The 13365-nt window shown below is 30.4% G+C and overlaps 1 protein-coding gene across 6 annotated transcripts in view; it reads right to left on the minus strand.

The window, feature by feature from the left end:
* Positions 1 to 457: 457 nt before the first annotated feature.
* LOC123008611 (optomotor-blind protein) overlaps positions 458 to 13365 on the minus strand; it is an 80205-nt gene continuing 67297 nt past the window's right edge. For 4 of the 6 annotated variants that reach the window (XM_044404499.1, XM_044404496.1, XM_044404498.1 and 1 more), the window contains 4 exons: positions 12433 to 12579; positions 11683 to 11759; positions 5102 to 5295; positions 458 to 2031 (listed from right to left, as the gene is read on the minus strand). In XM_044404499.1, coding sequence (XP_044260434.1) covers positions 1337 to 2031; positions 5102 to 5295; positions 11683 to 11759; positions 12433 to 12579 — 1113 coding nt within the window. In that variant the 3' untranslated portion in view covers positions 458 to 1336. The remainder of the gene's footprint in view (positions 2032 to 5101; positions 5296 to 11682; positions 11760 to 12432; positions 12580 to 13365) is intronic. The other 2 variants (XM_044404501.1, XM_044404497.1) reach the window with 1 other exon arrangement.

The following is a 13365-nucleotide window of genomic DNA, read 5'->3' on the forward strand; positions in this document are numbered from 1 at the left end:
AATAGGTCATGGGTTTCAAGAATTTTGCAAAATTAATGTTTTAAATGATAAATATAGATTAGTTATCAATTCTATTGAAATAGGTTTTGATTTGCTAAAAATTTTGGAATAAATTTGAGTAAAATAACATTTTTTGCCATGTCGGTTAATTTAGTAGATCTAGATGGGCTACAAACATATTGATATTTGGGATAGATTTAGATGGGATAACATTTTTGCCACAAATTACACATCGATTTTATTGGGATAGATCTAGACAGGCTGACATTTTTTAAAATAGATTTATAGATTTTATTTTACAAAAGCTTTAGAAAAATCAGATTTGCTTGTTTTTTGATCTGATTTTCTAGATGAGTTCGTAAAAAACCCAAAAAAGATAAAAGTTGTTCTTTCATCTATATTTTTGCAGTAGATTCAGGTAAATAAAACACCGAAGCTATGTATGAATATCGTTTAATTCTTAAAAGTATTCCACATATACACAAGACAATTTTCACATCTTCTACTTTAATACAGATTTTAATAATTTTTTAGTACCAGCGTTAAATAATGATAGTATTTAAAAATAAAAATTTCGATAATAATAAATAGAAACAATTTTGTTTTAACGCTGGTACTTTTCAACGATATAAACAGAAGAAAGAGGATTTCAAAAGCATGTCAATAAAGAAATGTACATTTGAACTATATTTATGTACAATGTTTGAGTTTCGAGAAATTTTTTATGGTTTATGTACTTTTTTATTGCTATATTCACTATTTCTCATGGTTTTTGGTCAGGTGTTGATGCAAAAACCATTGAAATTCTTTGGTAGAAATATAAATTAATTTTGAGTTCTAATATACAATTCTAGTTGTTATAGGAGTAATTTACAATTTACAGTTTTTCATAAAACACAAAAACAACCATTATATACAGATGTTTACGCGTTTACGTACAAACACTATTTACATAATTATTTAAATTAATTGCAATAATAGTAAAAGGAACATTAACTCTTCTATCGTGTCTCTTAGTTTAATAATATTATTATTATACAAAAGCTTCAACAGTCTACAGGATCACTAATTGAGGAGGAATAAAGTCTAGAAGTGACCCCCTCCTCTAAATTTTATTCCTTTTATAGGGTCAAACAGAATCAGCATAGCACCAAATAAAGTCGGATTAAAAAAATCTGCCTCAATTCACATACATTTTGTACTTTTTTGTAAGCTACAATAAGAAAAGCACTTTACGGTAATTTCATGTGCAAAAATCACAAAAATCCAAAATAATCTATTGCAAAAACACCCCGTATATATCAGTACGGCCAACTAAAACTTAGGATCACTTTCACTACTTGTCATTGTCTTCGTTTTGTTTAACATCGAGTCCATTTACCATTTTTTCTATACTCTTGAGGTCGCTGGGGGAGGTCGCCGCCTCCGGCTTGGGGGAGGCCGTGTTGGGCCTCACTGGGGGCGACATCGACCCCCCCCTGATTTTCCCCGAGGGGGAATTACTCAAACTCCTCGTGTGCGAGCTGGGAGTAACCGTTTCGAACGCACTCCCCCCCGAATTGGAGGTGGGCAACGTGTATGGAGTAAACCTATGCCCCCCCTTGAGATGGTTGTGCAACGGGGAGGTGGGCGACAGGTGGTGGGGGTTGGGGTGAGCCAAATTCTGGTAGTGGGAGAAGAGGGCTGGGTGTTGGGCGGCAAGGGCGAGTTGAGCGTTGAAGAGGAGACTGGGGTTCATGCCGGGAGCGTGCGCCCCTGAAAATAGGTTTAAATGGGGGGCGAATGGGGGGCCTCCGGCGCCGGGGTACAGGCCGGGGGGGTACAGGTACGGGAGCAGGTGCGGCGGGGGGTGGATTGGGGGGCCTACGCTGATGTTGGGCGAGGGGTACTCGCCGGAGGGGTTGGAAGGACCGGCGGCTGTGTCCTTTGGGGAGGAGGGCCGCGGCCGGAAGGCTCCGGGAGATTCCGAGCACGAGGATTCGGAACCGGAGTCGTCGTGGAGGCGCCGTCGAAGGGAATCGTCTTCGGTGCCTGGAAAGAAGGAATGTTGAGCAAAAAACATGTCGAGGTGATATGAAAAGTCAGGAATGTGTAATTAGTTTGTTAATTAACATTTTTGACATACCCAGACATCAATCAAAAGGTCACTTAAAGAGATAGGTACTTATCGGGACTAATTTTGAAAATATGGAAATATCTGAATCAGACTGAATATTTTCGTATTTGTTGCTCAATTATTTACCAAAAAAAAATTGCAAATTTTGCGATTGAATTATCGGATTGAGACATATTTAATTCTATTTTTATAAGTCGGCCAAAAAATATAAAAAAAACAAAGAAAGAGCAGAGAGCAAAAATAAAAAAGATATAAAAATAGAGAATAGGAAAAATTGAAAAACATATGGCAAAATTATAATTAGGCAGAAAGAAATAAATAAAGAAGGAAAAAAAATCATTGTTGGTAAAAAATTTGAAAAATTTAAAATAATGATTATATGTAAGAAATTATAAGAAAAAAGCTAAAAAATAAAAGAGATAATTAAGAAAATAATAGAGTATAAAATAAAAATGAAAAAACAACAAAATGAGAATATGGAGAAAAAAGAAGATCAAAGGTGCAAGAAAAAAATAGGAAGCCAAGTAAAAGAAAAAAAGTTCAATTAAATAAATAAAATGAGAGATAAAAATTAGTAAAATCAAAAAAGAGAGTAAAAAAATGTTTTCAAAATGTAATTTATTTACATGAAGTTATAATCAAATTACCTTGCGTGTAAAAAGTTCAATTTCATTTCATAATTGATATAATATGATAGTTTAAGTAGGGAAATAGCCACTTCCCAACCCACTCGCTACCTGAACTGGAAGTACGAGTATGTGATCTTTTCTAAAATTTGATAAATTCTTTATTGACTTTCTGTTTGCTAAAGTAGATGATTGTGAATAAAATAGTATACAAATCTTGGTGATTGTTGTTTCATCGTCTTTCGTCTTATTATTAATTTCGCCTTAGTAGTAAAGCACCTCCCACCTCAGTTCTATTATTAAAAACTAAAACAAGAATTTACTACAAATAAAAAAATGAGTAGAAAAAAGTAGAAAGAAAAATAAAAAAAACAAAGATCAAAAAAACTAAATTGCAAAAGAACTAAAATTTAAAAAAAAATAAAAAAAGAAAGAGGTTTAAAAATGAATTCAAAAACATATAAAAAATAGCAAACAGTCGAAAAGACAATGGGAAAGAAAAGCTGGAAAACGGGTGAATCATAAATAAATAAATTTAGAATAAATCAAAAAAAAAATTCAAATCAGGCAAAAAATTGGTTTATACAAATGATGGAAATCTTTGAAGCCAAATAACGGAAACAAAAAAAATTTTAAATAATGATTGAAGCAAGAAAAATAAAATTGTAAAAACAAAAAGGCAAACAAGAAAAAGAAAAAATGAATATGAAGCTAAAAAAATAGTACCTAGACAATAGATAATAGAAGGAAAGGAGGATAAAATTTAAATAGAATTTAAGTAAGAAAAATAAAAATGTAAAAACAAAAAAAACAAACAAGAAAAAAAGAAAAGGAATATAAAGCTAAAAAGATGTACTTAGATAATGAACAAATAGAAGGAAGGGATCACAAAATGGTTAAATAAAATAAAACATACAAATAAGTAGAGTGAAAGAGGTTACTAAAGAAAACGGGTAGAAAAAAAAAGTAAAAAAAAATCTCTTTTTCTTCTGTAAGTATAAAATACAAAACGACAATAAGAAAAGATTAATTTGCAAGACCAAGAAAGCACCAGAGAAACAAATTATGTAAGAACTACAACTAAAAAATAGAAAAAAAGTATAAAAAAAGTTGTTTGAACAAATGTAAAACATGAATAAAAGAAAAAAGAGAAGACTAAAGAAATGAAAAAAACTACAGAGTAAAAGGTGAAAGATACTGAGGTAGAATGCGAAAAAATATAAAATTTAAAAATATTTAAAACATGAACAGAAAAAATATAAAAAACAGCAAAGAGTAGAAAAGACAATCAGAAAAAATAAGTAAAAGAAGGCAAAAAATTGGTTTATACATATGAGGAAAATCTTTGAAGCCAATAATATTGGTTAACGGAAGCAAAGAATCAAAATTTAAAATAATGATTTAAGCAAGAAAAAAAAAGGAAAAGAAAAAAGTGAATATAAAGCTATGTATGTACCGACTTATATATAATAAACAAATAGGCGGAAAGGAGCACAAAATGGTTAAATAGAAAGGATTACTAAAGAAGAGTGGAAAAAAAAGAGAAAATAAAAGTATACAATACAAAACGACAAGAAAAAAGTATAACTTGCAAAATAGGAAAAAAAAGTAAAAAAGATGTTTGAAAAAAATTTAAAACATGAATAAAAGAAGTCTAAAGAAGTGAAAAGTGAAAGATTCTGAGGAAGAATGTGAAAAAAAACACAATGTTTTGAAGACAATATTTGTAATTATTTTAAATAAGACTTCGTTCCAAAGGAGACCCGAGTAAAAATTAGTCAAAAAATCAATTCACTTCTAAAATACAAGAAAAAATAGCATTTTGGGTGAAGAGAAACTATTGATTTGGAGATGAAAGCCTTACCAAAATAATATGATAATTTAAGAAAGAGAAAAAATTGTAAAAACAAAAAGACAAACAAGAAAAAGAAAAAATGAAGATAAAGCTATGTATGTACCTACTTAGATAATGAACAAATAGAAAGATGGGAGCACAAAATGGTTAAATAGAAAAGATTACTAAAGAAGAGTGGAAAAAAAGAGTATACAATACAAAACGACAAGAAAAAAGTATAACTTGCAAAATAGGAAAAAAAAGTAAAAAAAGATGTTTGAAAAAAATTTAAAACATGAATAAAAGAAGTCTAAAGAAGTGAAAAGTGAAAGATTCTGAGGAAGAATGCGAAAAAACATAACACTTAATGTTTTGAAGACAATATTTGTAATTATTTTAAATAAGACTTCGTTCCAAAGGAGACCGGAGTAAAAATTAGTCAAAAAATCAATTCACTTCTAAAATACACGAAAAAATAGCATTTTGGGTGAAGAGAAACTATTGATTTGGAGATGAAAGCCTTACCGGAATGATTAAGTGAAGACGCAATCGGCGTGGAGGCATGCAGGGACGGCCTGGGACTATCCGCCGTCCCCACAACATCCAATTCCGAGTCATCAGTCTTTGATACCGTACTGCTATCCGCCGACATCCTCGCAGGAAGCGGATGTGACGTCTTATCATCCGTGTGTCTCTGCGCCAGCATCGCCTGCCTGAAACAATACGAACAAATACCATCTATAAAATTTGTCGTCCTTCTTCCTCCTCAACTCCTCATCAACTCCACTTCTTAAAAAGGTTACCCCCCGACTGTAATTATCCCAGTAGTCGGTCAATTAAGCTTGCTTATAATTCGCCACTGTGTTACCCTTTGTTCTTGACCCTCACTCTGTTTGCACCCCACATTGATATCAATTGCTTTACCAGACTACTGAGACCCCAATACCCCACGACAATATGTGTATAGTCGCTATTGACCGCATGAGGAAACGGAACGTTCAGCAATTTAGATGAGACAGTAATCAATCCCTGCTTTATGTTGGCAACACTGGCTATCGGAATTCCGATCGCTAAATGTGTACTCATTACAAGAATGGCAGCGGTTAATTAATTTCATCAAACTGCGTTGCCAGATTTTCAAAATTTAATCACCTACTCTCCAGTGGCGCATCCAGAGGTAGAGTTTAAGGGGGTTTGTCCATGTAAAAAATTTTGGGCACTCATTTGAGTGACATGTGGAGAACTACATACCAGGGGAGGAAAAGGATCGATTTTTGAACCCAAAAAAAATCTCAGTTTCAAATCGTTCTAAATTAATTTAAATTCAACCAGTTTACTAATTGTTTGGAAAAAATGCAAAAATGTTGAGCTTTACATTCTTAATTCTGTGAAAAACGAACAACTAAATTTTACACGAGAAATATGAGAAAAAATTTTTTTTAATTTAAAATCTGTGCTCCGTTTCATGTTTTTCAAAATGCTGCGAATACGGTTGAAGATACAAGAAAAATGTAAGAAAAAAAATTGTAGAGAATAAAATTTTCTAGTAAAAAGTTTCAGACCATGGTTTAGGCCTCAAAGACGTTCAAAGCCGCTCAAACGACGGATTTGTTTCATTTTTACTGGTAGTTCAGTGCCAAAGGTACAATTTAAAGCAATTTAAACTTAAACCGTTGAAAATAGAAAAATGGTCTTGGAGACTTTTTTGTAGCAAATTTTATTCTCTACAATTTTGTTTCTTACACTTTTTTTATATTAACCGTATTCGCAGCGTTCTCAAAAATATAGGGCAAAACGCAAACTGATAATTGTAATTTATTTTTAATACTGTTTTCATATTTTTGAGAATATGGTTGAAGATACAAAAAAAGTGTACGGAACAAAGTTGTAGAGAATTAAATTTCCTACAAAAAAGTCCCCAAGACCATATCTCCAAACTATTGAAGTTAGAGGTACCAAATTTTATTTTCTACAATTTTCTTTTTTATATTTTTTTGTACCTTTAACCGTATTTGCAGCATTATCAAAAATACTTGTAAAGTGTTGTTTAAGACCATAAGAACCCAATATAAAAAAAAATTGGCCAAGGAATGTATAATTTAATTTATTTTTTTTAATTTGAGGTTATAACATGAATTTATTATTTCTATCGGCGTAACAAAAACTAGATGTACCCTCTGAACTAACAAAAAATAGATTTCCAGTTTATTAGTAGAGAAATTGTAAAAATTCAATAAGTCAAAAATTGAATTGAATTATATAAAATATTTGTAAATTAGATAGTATGAGGTTTAAAAAGAGGCGAAATAAATTTAAGTAAATATAAATAATTGAAAAAATATAAATTTTGACAAAATCCGATAGTGTGAGTTTTTATTACTTATATAAAATACTTGCATATTAGATAATGTTGAGTTAGAAGGAGGCGAGCGGCAAAGCCGCAAGCCCCCCCCCCTATAAATTTTTACAAAATCTGATATTGTGAATTCTACTCGGTCCCAACGACTACTTTCACAAAACATTTGCAAATCTAAGAGAATTTGCTCGATTTAGCTATAGTTTTATTATACATTTTTTTTCTATTTAGTGATTTTTAAATTGAATTGATTATTATATATGACAGTTAAAAATTTTGTCACTTGATTTTATATGCGGTACCAAAATTGGTTAAAAATAGCTCAAATTGTATTAGTTTCAATGAAATTGTTGATTTTCAACAATTTTTTCCAATATGCACAGTCAGTGATGGTAAAAATGTTTCTAAAAACAGTGTCACAAAAAGCTGAAAACTATCGAAATAGAAAAAAGCTCTTACGCTTTTTATGCGCATTTTCTTTGTTCACTTATTTGTTCTTATGTTTTTTTCTCTTTCTCATTATGCTTTGCGTTCTTATTTGTGCTCTCTCTTTCTCTCAGTATACTTATTAGAACATGTACACATGTTTTAAAGTTCGCGCTCTTATGCGCCCGCCATCTTTTGACATTTATTTGAATTATTTTAGAATTTAAATTTTTGAAAAATTGCCGACTTGACCGAGGCTTGAACCTGCTAGAAAGCGGGACCTTATGCCGCTGAGCCACCACCGCCGCCGACAGTTTCAATGTTTTAATTTAATATATTCATACACTTTTTAAAATTTTTCAAATATGTATTTCTCGCATTTTACAGCGTTTCTGTGCTTTTCTAAGTCTCTTGAATCCCCAAGAGTACAAAGACTTCAATTTTGAAGTTTTTAATTTTTTCGTTTTTTGTCGAAATTTTGGGCGATTTTTGGGACCCGGAGCGGTTTATTGCTAATAACTTCAGAATTATTGACGCTAGGCCTTTTTGTTTGGTACCATTGGAAAGCAAATTTAATTTTTTATAATATGAAAAAGAGATGCTTGTTCTACGTTAAATAGTTATCGAGAAAATTATATTCAAAGTATTTTAATTCAACTATAACTTCTAAACTATCAAGAATTTTGCAGTCTTCTCGGCGTCATTCGAACATTTTACATATGCATGCATAAAAATATAACGTTTGAGTTACAGTTTTGCCACACTTTACAAAATAAAAAAGTAAAAATTGCAAATCTTCTGAAATTATGACAACATAGAAAATAGTTGTATACAACATTTGAATTGTTTAATTTGTTTGTTTCTAAAATATCCAAAATAATTTAGCCCGATTTTGTTCAACAAGAAGTTCAACCATTTTTGAAAAATTGTTAAAACTAAATAAAATTAAGGTAACTGTTTTAACGGAAAAAGAAAGAGAAAAAAATCATGACAAAAAGTATAAAAATTATACTTTAAGAGAAATGATAAAATGGAAAGTTTAGGAGGAATTTAAAACTGGGGCGTTTTTTGGTGAAAATTTGTCCTGCAACTCCATACATAAACATCTTGTACATCTTATTCCAGAAATCAAGAATCTCTTTATTTATTCGTTTCTAAATTGCTCGTCGCTTTGCATTTTTATCCCGTTAGTATCGGTGGAATTTAAATGAGGGTTGAACTAGTGAGCATGTGACGTTATTCTTGCGGATGGGCGTCGTCGTCGCCGTCGCCGTCGTTCTAAATTAAAGGCGTCCGCAAAATAAAGACCTTAACGCTGTCATCGGGGGGTGACAATGCCGCTAACAGTATCAAATTAAGGTTGGCATTTTATATAAGGTCAAAACTAAAAGGGTGATGTATGTGTGCGTTAGAAGGGGGTGTATTTTCGGCATTTGCATTTACAGTAAGTGATATGCATACATTATTCCGGGGACTCCTCGGTGGAATGATTGTTAAAATGTTGCCAGACAAATTGGCTTAGGTCTGACAGGACGGGGATGAAACGGCGAAAATTAAACGCTTTTTTGCAGAATTAATTTACAGAGAGGAGGATTCTTAAAAGAGGCGACGGCAAGGGCTGGCTTGGCATTTTTCGCCCAAGAAAAAACATTTCCATGCAGAAATTCAAATTTCCTCATATAACGTCATATTTTTTCTTTTTCTCCATATTATAATTTATATGTTCAAATTTCAAATTGATTTCTGAGAAAAAGTAGATGAATGTAAAAGCACACGAAATGGAGAAATAACTGAATTAATAATGTACTATGACAATCCGGTCGCAGGTATTAATTTCAAACAGTTAATTTTCTGAGAAATTTCTGTATTCTGAGTATCATATTGTAAAACATAACATTAAAATGAATACAAACTATATTTATAGTATAATTCTATATTAAAACAATTGTTTCCTGAGTCATTTAGCATCAATTTAATTTGTTTCCTGAGTAAAGTAAATTTATTTTGGTTTTTCGTTTATTATCAATTTTTGTCTCCTGAGATATATTCCGAATAAAAGTATTCCAATTAATTCCTATGACAAAATTCTTGTTTGTTAATGTGTCCTGAGTTCTTCCTTAATCAATAACCTTGAGTTACTTTGTTTAATTAAGTCCATAAAATATTCTTTAATTATTTCTTTGGTTTCGTTAAAATTAATTTTATTCTAATAAGAGCATTTTTTTAAACAATTCTGTGTTTTGAGTAATTTTTAATCATTCGTAAAGTACATTAACAGTTTTACTAAAATTACTACTAAAATAATTGACATTTATGACATTCCTGAGTAAGAAAATTTGTTATTTATTTTTTTAAGTAAGGAGAATATTAGGTATGTAGTAGGGGTCTAGAGTTTATTAACTTAATTTCTTGTTTTCATATTCTTGGTTTCTGAGACATTTCCTGAGTAGGGGTTAAAATATAGCATTTTTTGTAATAACAACTTCTGGTTTTTGTTGAAATTCTGTTTTCTGAGACAACTTAAGTATATTTTTTTAATTATTTTATTATTATTTGAGTGTCACATATCTTTGGTTTTCTTAAAATTAATTTTATTCTTATAAGAGCATTTTTATAAAGTTTTCTGTGTTTTGAGTAATTTTTGCATCATTCGTAAAGCACATTTCCTGAGTAGGGGTTAAAATATAGCATTTTTTGTAATAACAACTTCAGGTTTTTGTTGAAATTCTGTTTGCTGAGACAACTTGAGTCAATATAAGAATATGTAATAATTTTTTTAATGATTTTATTATTTTTAGTGTCACATTTTTTGTTTTTTTTTTTTAATTAATTTTATTCTTATAAGACCATTTTTATAAAGTTTTCTGTTTTGAGTAATTTTTCAATCATTTGTAAAACACATTAACAGTTTAAATAAATTACTACTAAAATAACTGCCATTTACGATATTTTTCAATACGTTTCCTGGGTAAGAAAATTTGTAATTAATTTTTTTTTAAGTAAGGGAATATTAAGTAGTATGGGTCTAGAGTTTAAAGCTGATTAACTTAATTCCTTGTTTTTATATTTTTTTTTCTGGGAGATTTCCTGAGTAGGGGTTAAAATATCATTTTTTGGAATAACAACTTCAAGTTTTTGTTGAAATTCTGTTTTCTGAGACAGCTTGAATCAATATAATAATATGTAATTACTTTTTTGATGATGTTTTTTACTATTTTTACACATTTGTAAGAGCCTTTGTATTTTGTAGTTTTCTGAAATATTTAGCATAAATTTGATCTTTTTTGGAAAAACGGATTTATTTTTTTTGAGTAGTTTTCTGAGAGAGTTGGTATAAATTTGTCTTATTTTTGGGCTGAGTGTAAAAAACTTATTAAATACTTATTAATGATTTTAATAATTTCAATTTTTTACAATTTTTTTGAAAAAGTCTTTCAAAACCTGAGTATCAGATTTGTAAAAGTTTTTGTATATTAGCCTAACTGGTTTCCTGAGTAGTTGTGTTTTTATTTTAAAGTAGAGGGCTTTGTTTTTTATTTTCTGGGTAGTTTTCTGAGCCATTTAGAATAAATTTTATCTTTCTTAAGATGTATGTGGACGAGAGAAGGGGTTATTTTTTTGTTTTCTGAGCAGTTTTCTGAGAGAGTTAGTATAAATTTAACTTGTTCTTGGAATGAGTGCAGAAAACTTATTAAATACTTATTAATGATTTTAATAATTTTACTTTTTTACATATTTTTTAAAAAAGCCTTTCAGAACCAGAGTATCACATTTGTAAAAGCCTTTGTCTTTTATTCTAACTGGTTTCCTGAGTAGTTGTGTTTAGATTTTGAAGTAGACGGCTTTGTTTTTTATTTCTGGGTAGTTTTCTGAGCCATTTAGCACAAATTTTATCTTTCTTGAGATGTATGTGAACAAGAGGACTTGTTCATTTTTTTTTCTGAGTTGTTTTCTGAGAGTGTTGGTATAAATTTAACTTGTTCTTGGAATGAGTGCAGAAAACTTATTAAATACTTATTAATGATTTTAATAATTTTACTTTTTTACAAATTTTTTGTAAAAGTCTTTCAGAACCTGAATATTACATTTGTAAAAGCCTTTGTATTTTAGTCTAACTGGTTTCCTGAGTAGTTGTGTTTGGATTTTGAAGTAGACGACTTTGTTTTTTATTTTCTGGGTAGTTTCCTGAGCCATTTAGCTTAAATTTTATGTATGTAGACGAGTGGAGGGGTTTATTTTTTGTTTTCTGAGTAGTTTTCTGAGCGCGTTGGTATAAATTTAACTTGTTTTTGGACTGAGTGCAGAAAACTTATTAAATACTTACTTTTTCTCCCTCTTTCCCGCCCCCGTATCCCTGAACCCCTTAGCAAACGGATTGTTGTCGATCTTGAGCTGCGTTATCTGAAAAATAAAAATGACTCTAATTAACCCGACAATTAACAAAGACTGATTATTTACATAAACTATCCGCGATAAAATTACAGGAAATTCGCATCTGACAGAGCAAAGTATTCGAAAAAAATATTTCTTCACAATACAGTCTCATCTCTCTGTCTTTGTTCCTCTGGAATGAAATTCCTCGAATCACTCAAAACGTTTTTGTCCTTGTCTAATTATCACACGAGCGCTCCTTCGATGCTCTTTATATAACATATCGTATCTGTTTTGAGTTTCTCGAGCGGTTTTGTGGCTTTGTTCTTACGAATAATGTGCGACATATCTCGTTTGATTCCGAGAACAATTAGCGGATCGAGGAACGGTTTTTGAGCCATCTCGAGCTTTTTATTTTAATTGGGACGCGATGAAATTTCGGTTTTATTCGAATTACCACTCGTGGTGGCTGAAGCAGAAAAAAATTTGTAAATATTTGAGGAATCCACCCGGAGAAAACCAACGGAAAAATTCACTGATTACGAGATAGAGACTCTAATTAAGTTGACATTCTATCAAGAGGTTGAGAGCGTGTTTTCACAGGTAGAAGTGTGAAGATTTATCTAATTAAAAAACGAGATCAAACCATTTTTCTCATCATTTACGATTCATTAGTTTGGTGACTAGAAGTCATTATTCTTACCTTCTCATTTTGGTACGCTGTCACTGCGATGAACTCCGTTTCCTTGAAGACGTACGTCCGAAACGTCGAGTAGGGCAACTTCAAAATGTCGTTGGCCCTCACGAGGTGAAACCGTGGCTGGTATTTGTGCATGGAGTTGAGTATCGTCTAAAACAAAAAAAATGCAAAAATTCAGTAATTTTTTTACAGAAATATAAAAAATAAGTTTAAGTGGTATTTTAATTGAAAACTGTAAAGTCTAATATTTTTTTATTAATCTTCAAGAAGAGAGAATAACAGTAAAAACTCAAAAAAACAGGCAAGAAACAATTATGAGTAATATGAAGATACAGATGAAAGCAGAAATAAAGAAAAAGTTCAAAAATTCTCAAAAAAAGTTACAAAAAGAAAACAGAACAGAAGGATTGCAATCATCACCTTTCTATTTAATTTTTATCGAAATTTTTCAAAAACAAAACCAAATTTCATTCTAAAAACACGGTCACAAGTTTTAATTATTTTAATCTTTGTTAATTATTATTTTCTGAAAGTAAATGATTTAAAAAAATGCTTGGTTTTATATTTGTTACATACCTTGTATGTTAGTTATTCATGAATCACATAAATAAATAAAACAAACTGAGTTTTTTGAGTTAAAATCTGCAAGAGTAGAAAAAAACATATATGTATTTTTTTTTAAATGTTAATCTGAATTCAAAAGTAACAGAAGCTGAAACAGTATTTTAAGAAAAAAAAAATGTTTATATCCAAATTCACAGAATGACTTTGTTATGAAAAAAGAAAAAATCACAAAGTAAATCATTTGGGATTTAAAAAAAGTGAAAAAACAGTAAATAAAATTGATATATGTAATATCACTATAAGAATAAAAAAATGGCAAAAATTAACTAATTTGTTTCAGAAATATAAAAAATAAGTTTGAGTAGTATTTTA

Source organism: Tribolium madens, unplaced genomic scaffold (assembly GCF_015345945.1).
Source record: "Tribolium madens isolate multiple individuals breed KSU strain unplaced genomic scaffold, Tmad_KSU_1.1 Scaffold_71;HRSCAF=194;Tcas5.2_LG6, whole genome shotgun sequence".
In the NCBI taxonomy this organism is placed as follows: domain Eukaryota; kingdom Metazoa; phylum Arthropoda; class Insecta; order Coleoptera; family Tenebrionidae; genus Tribolium; species Tribolium madens.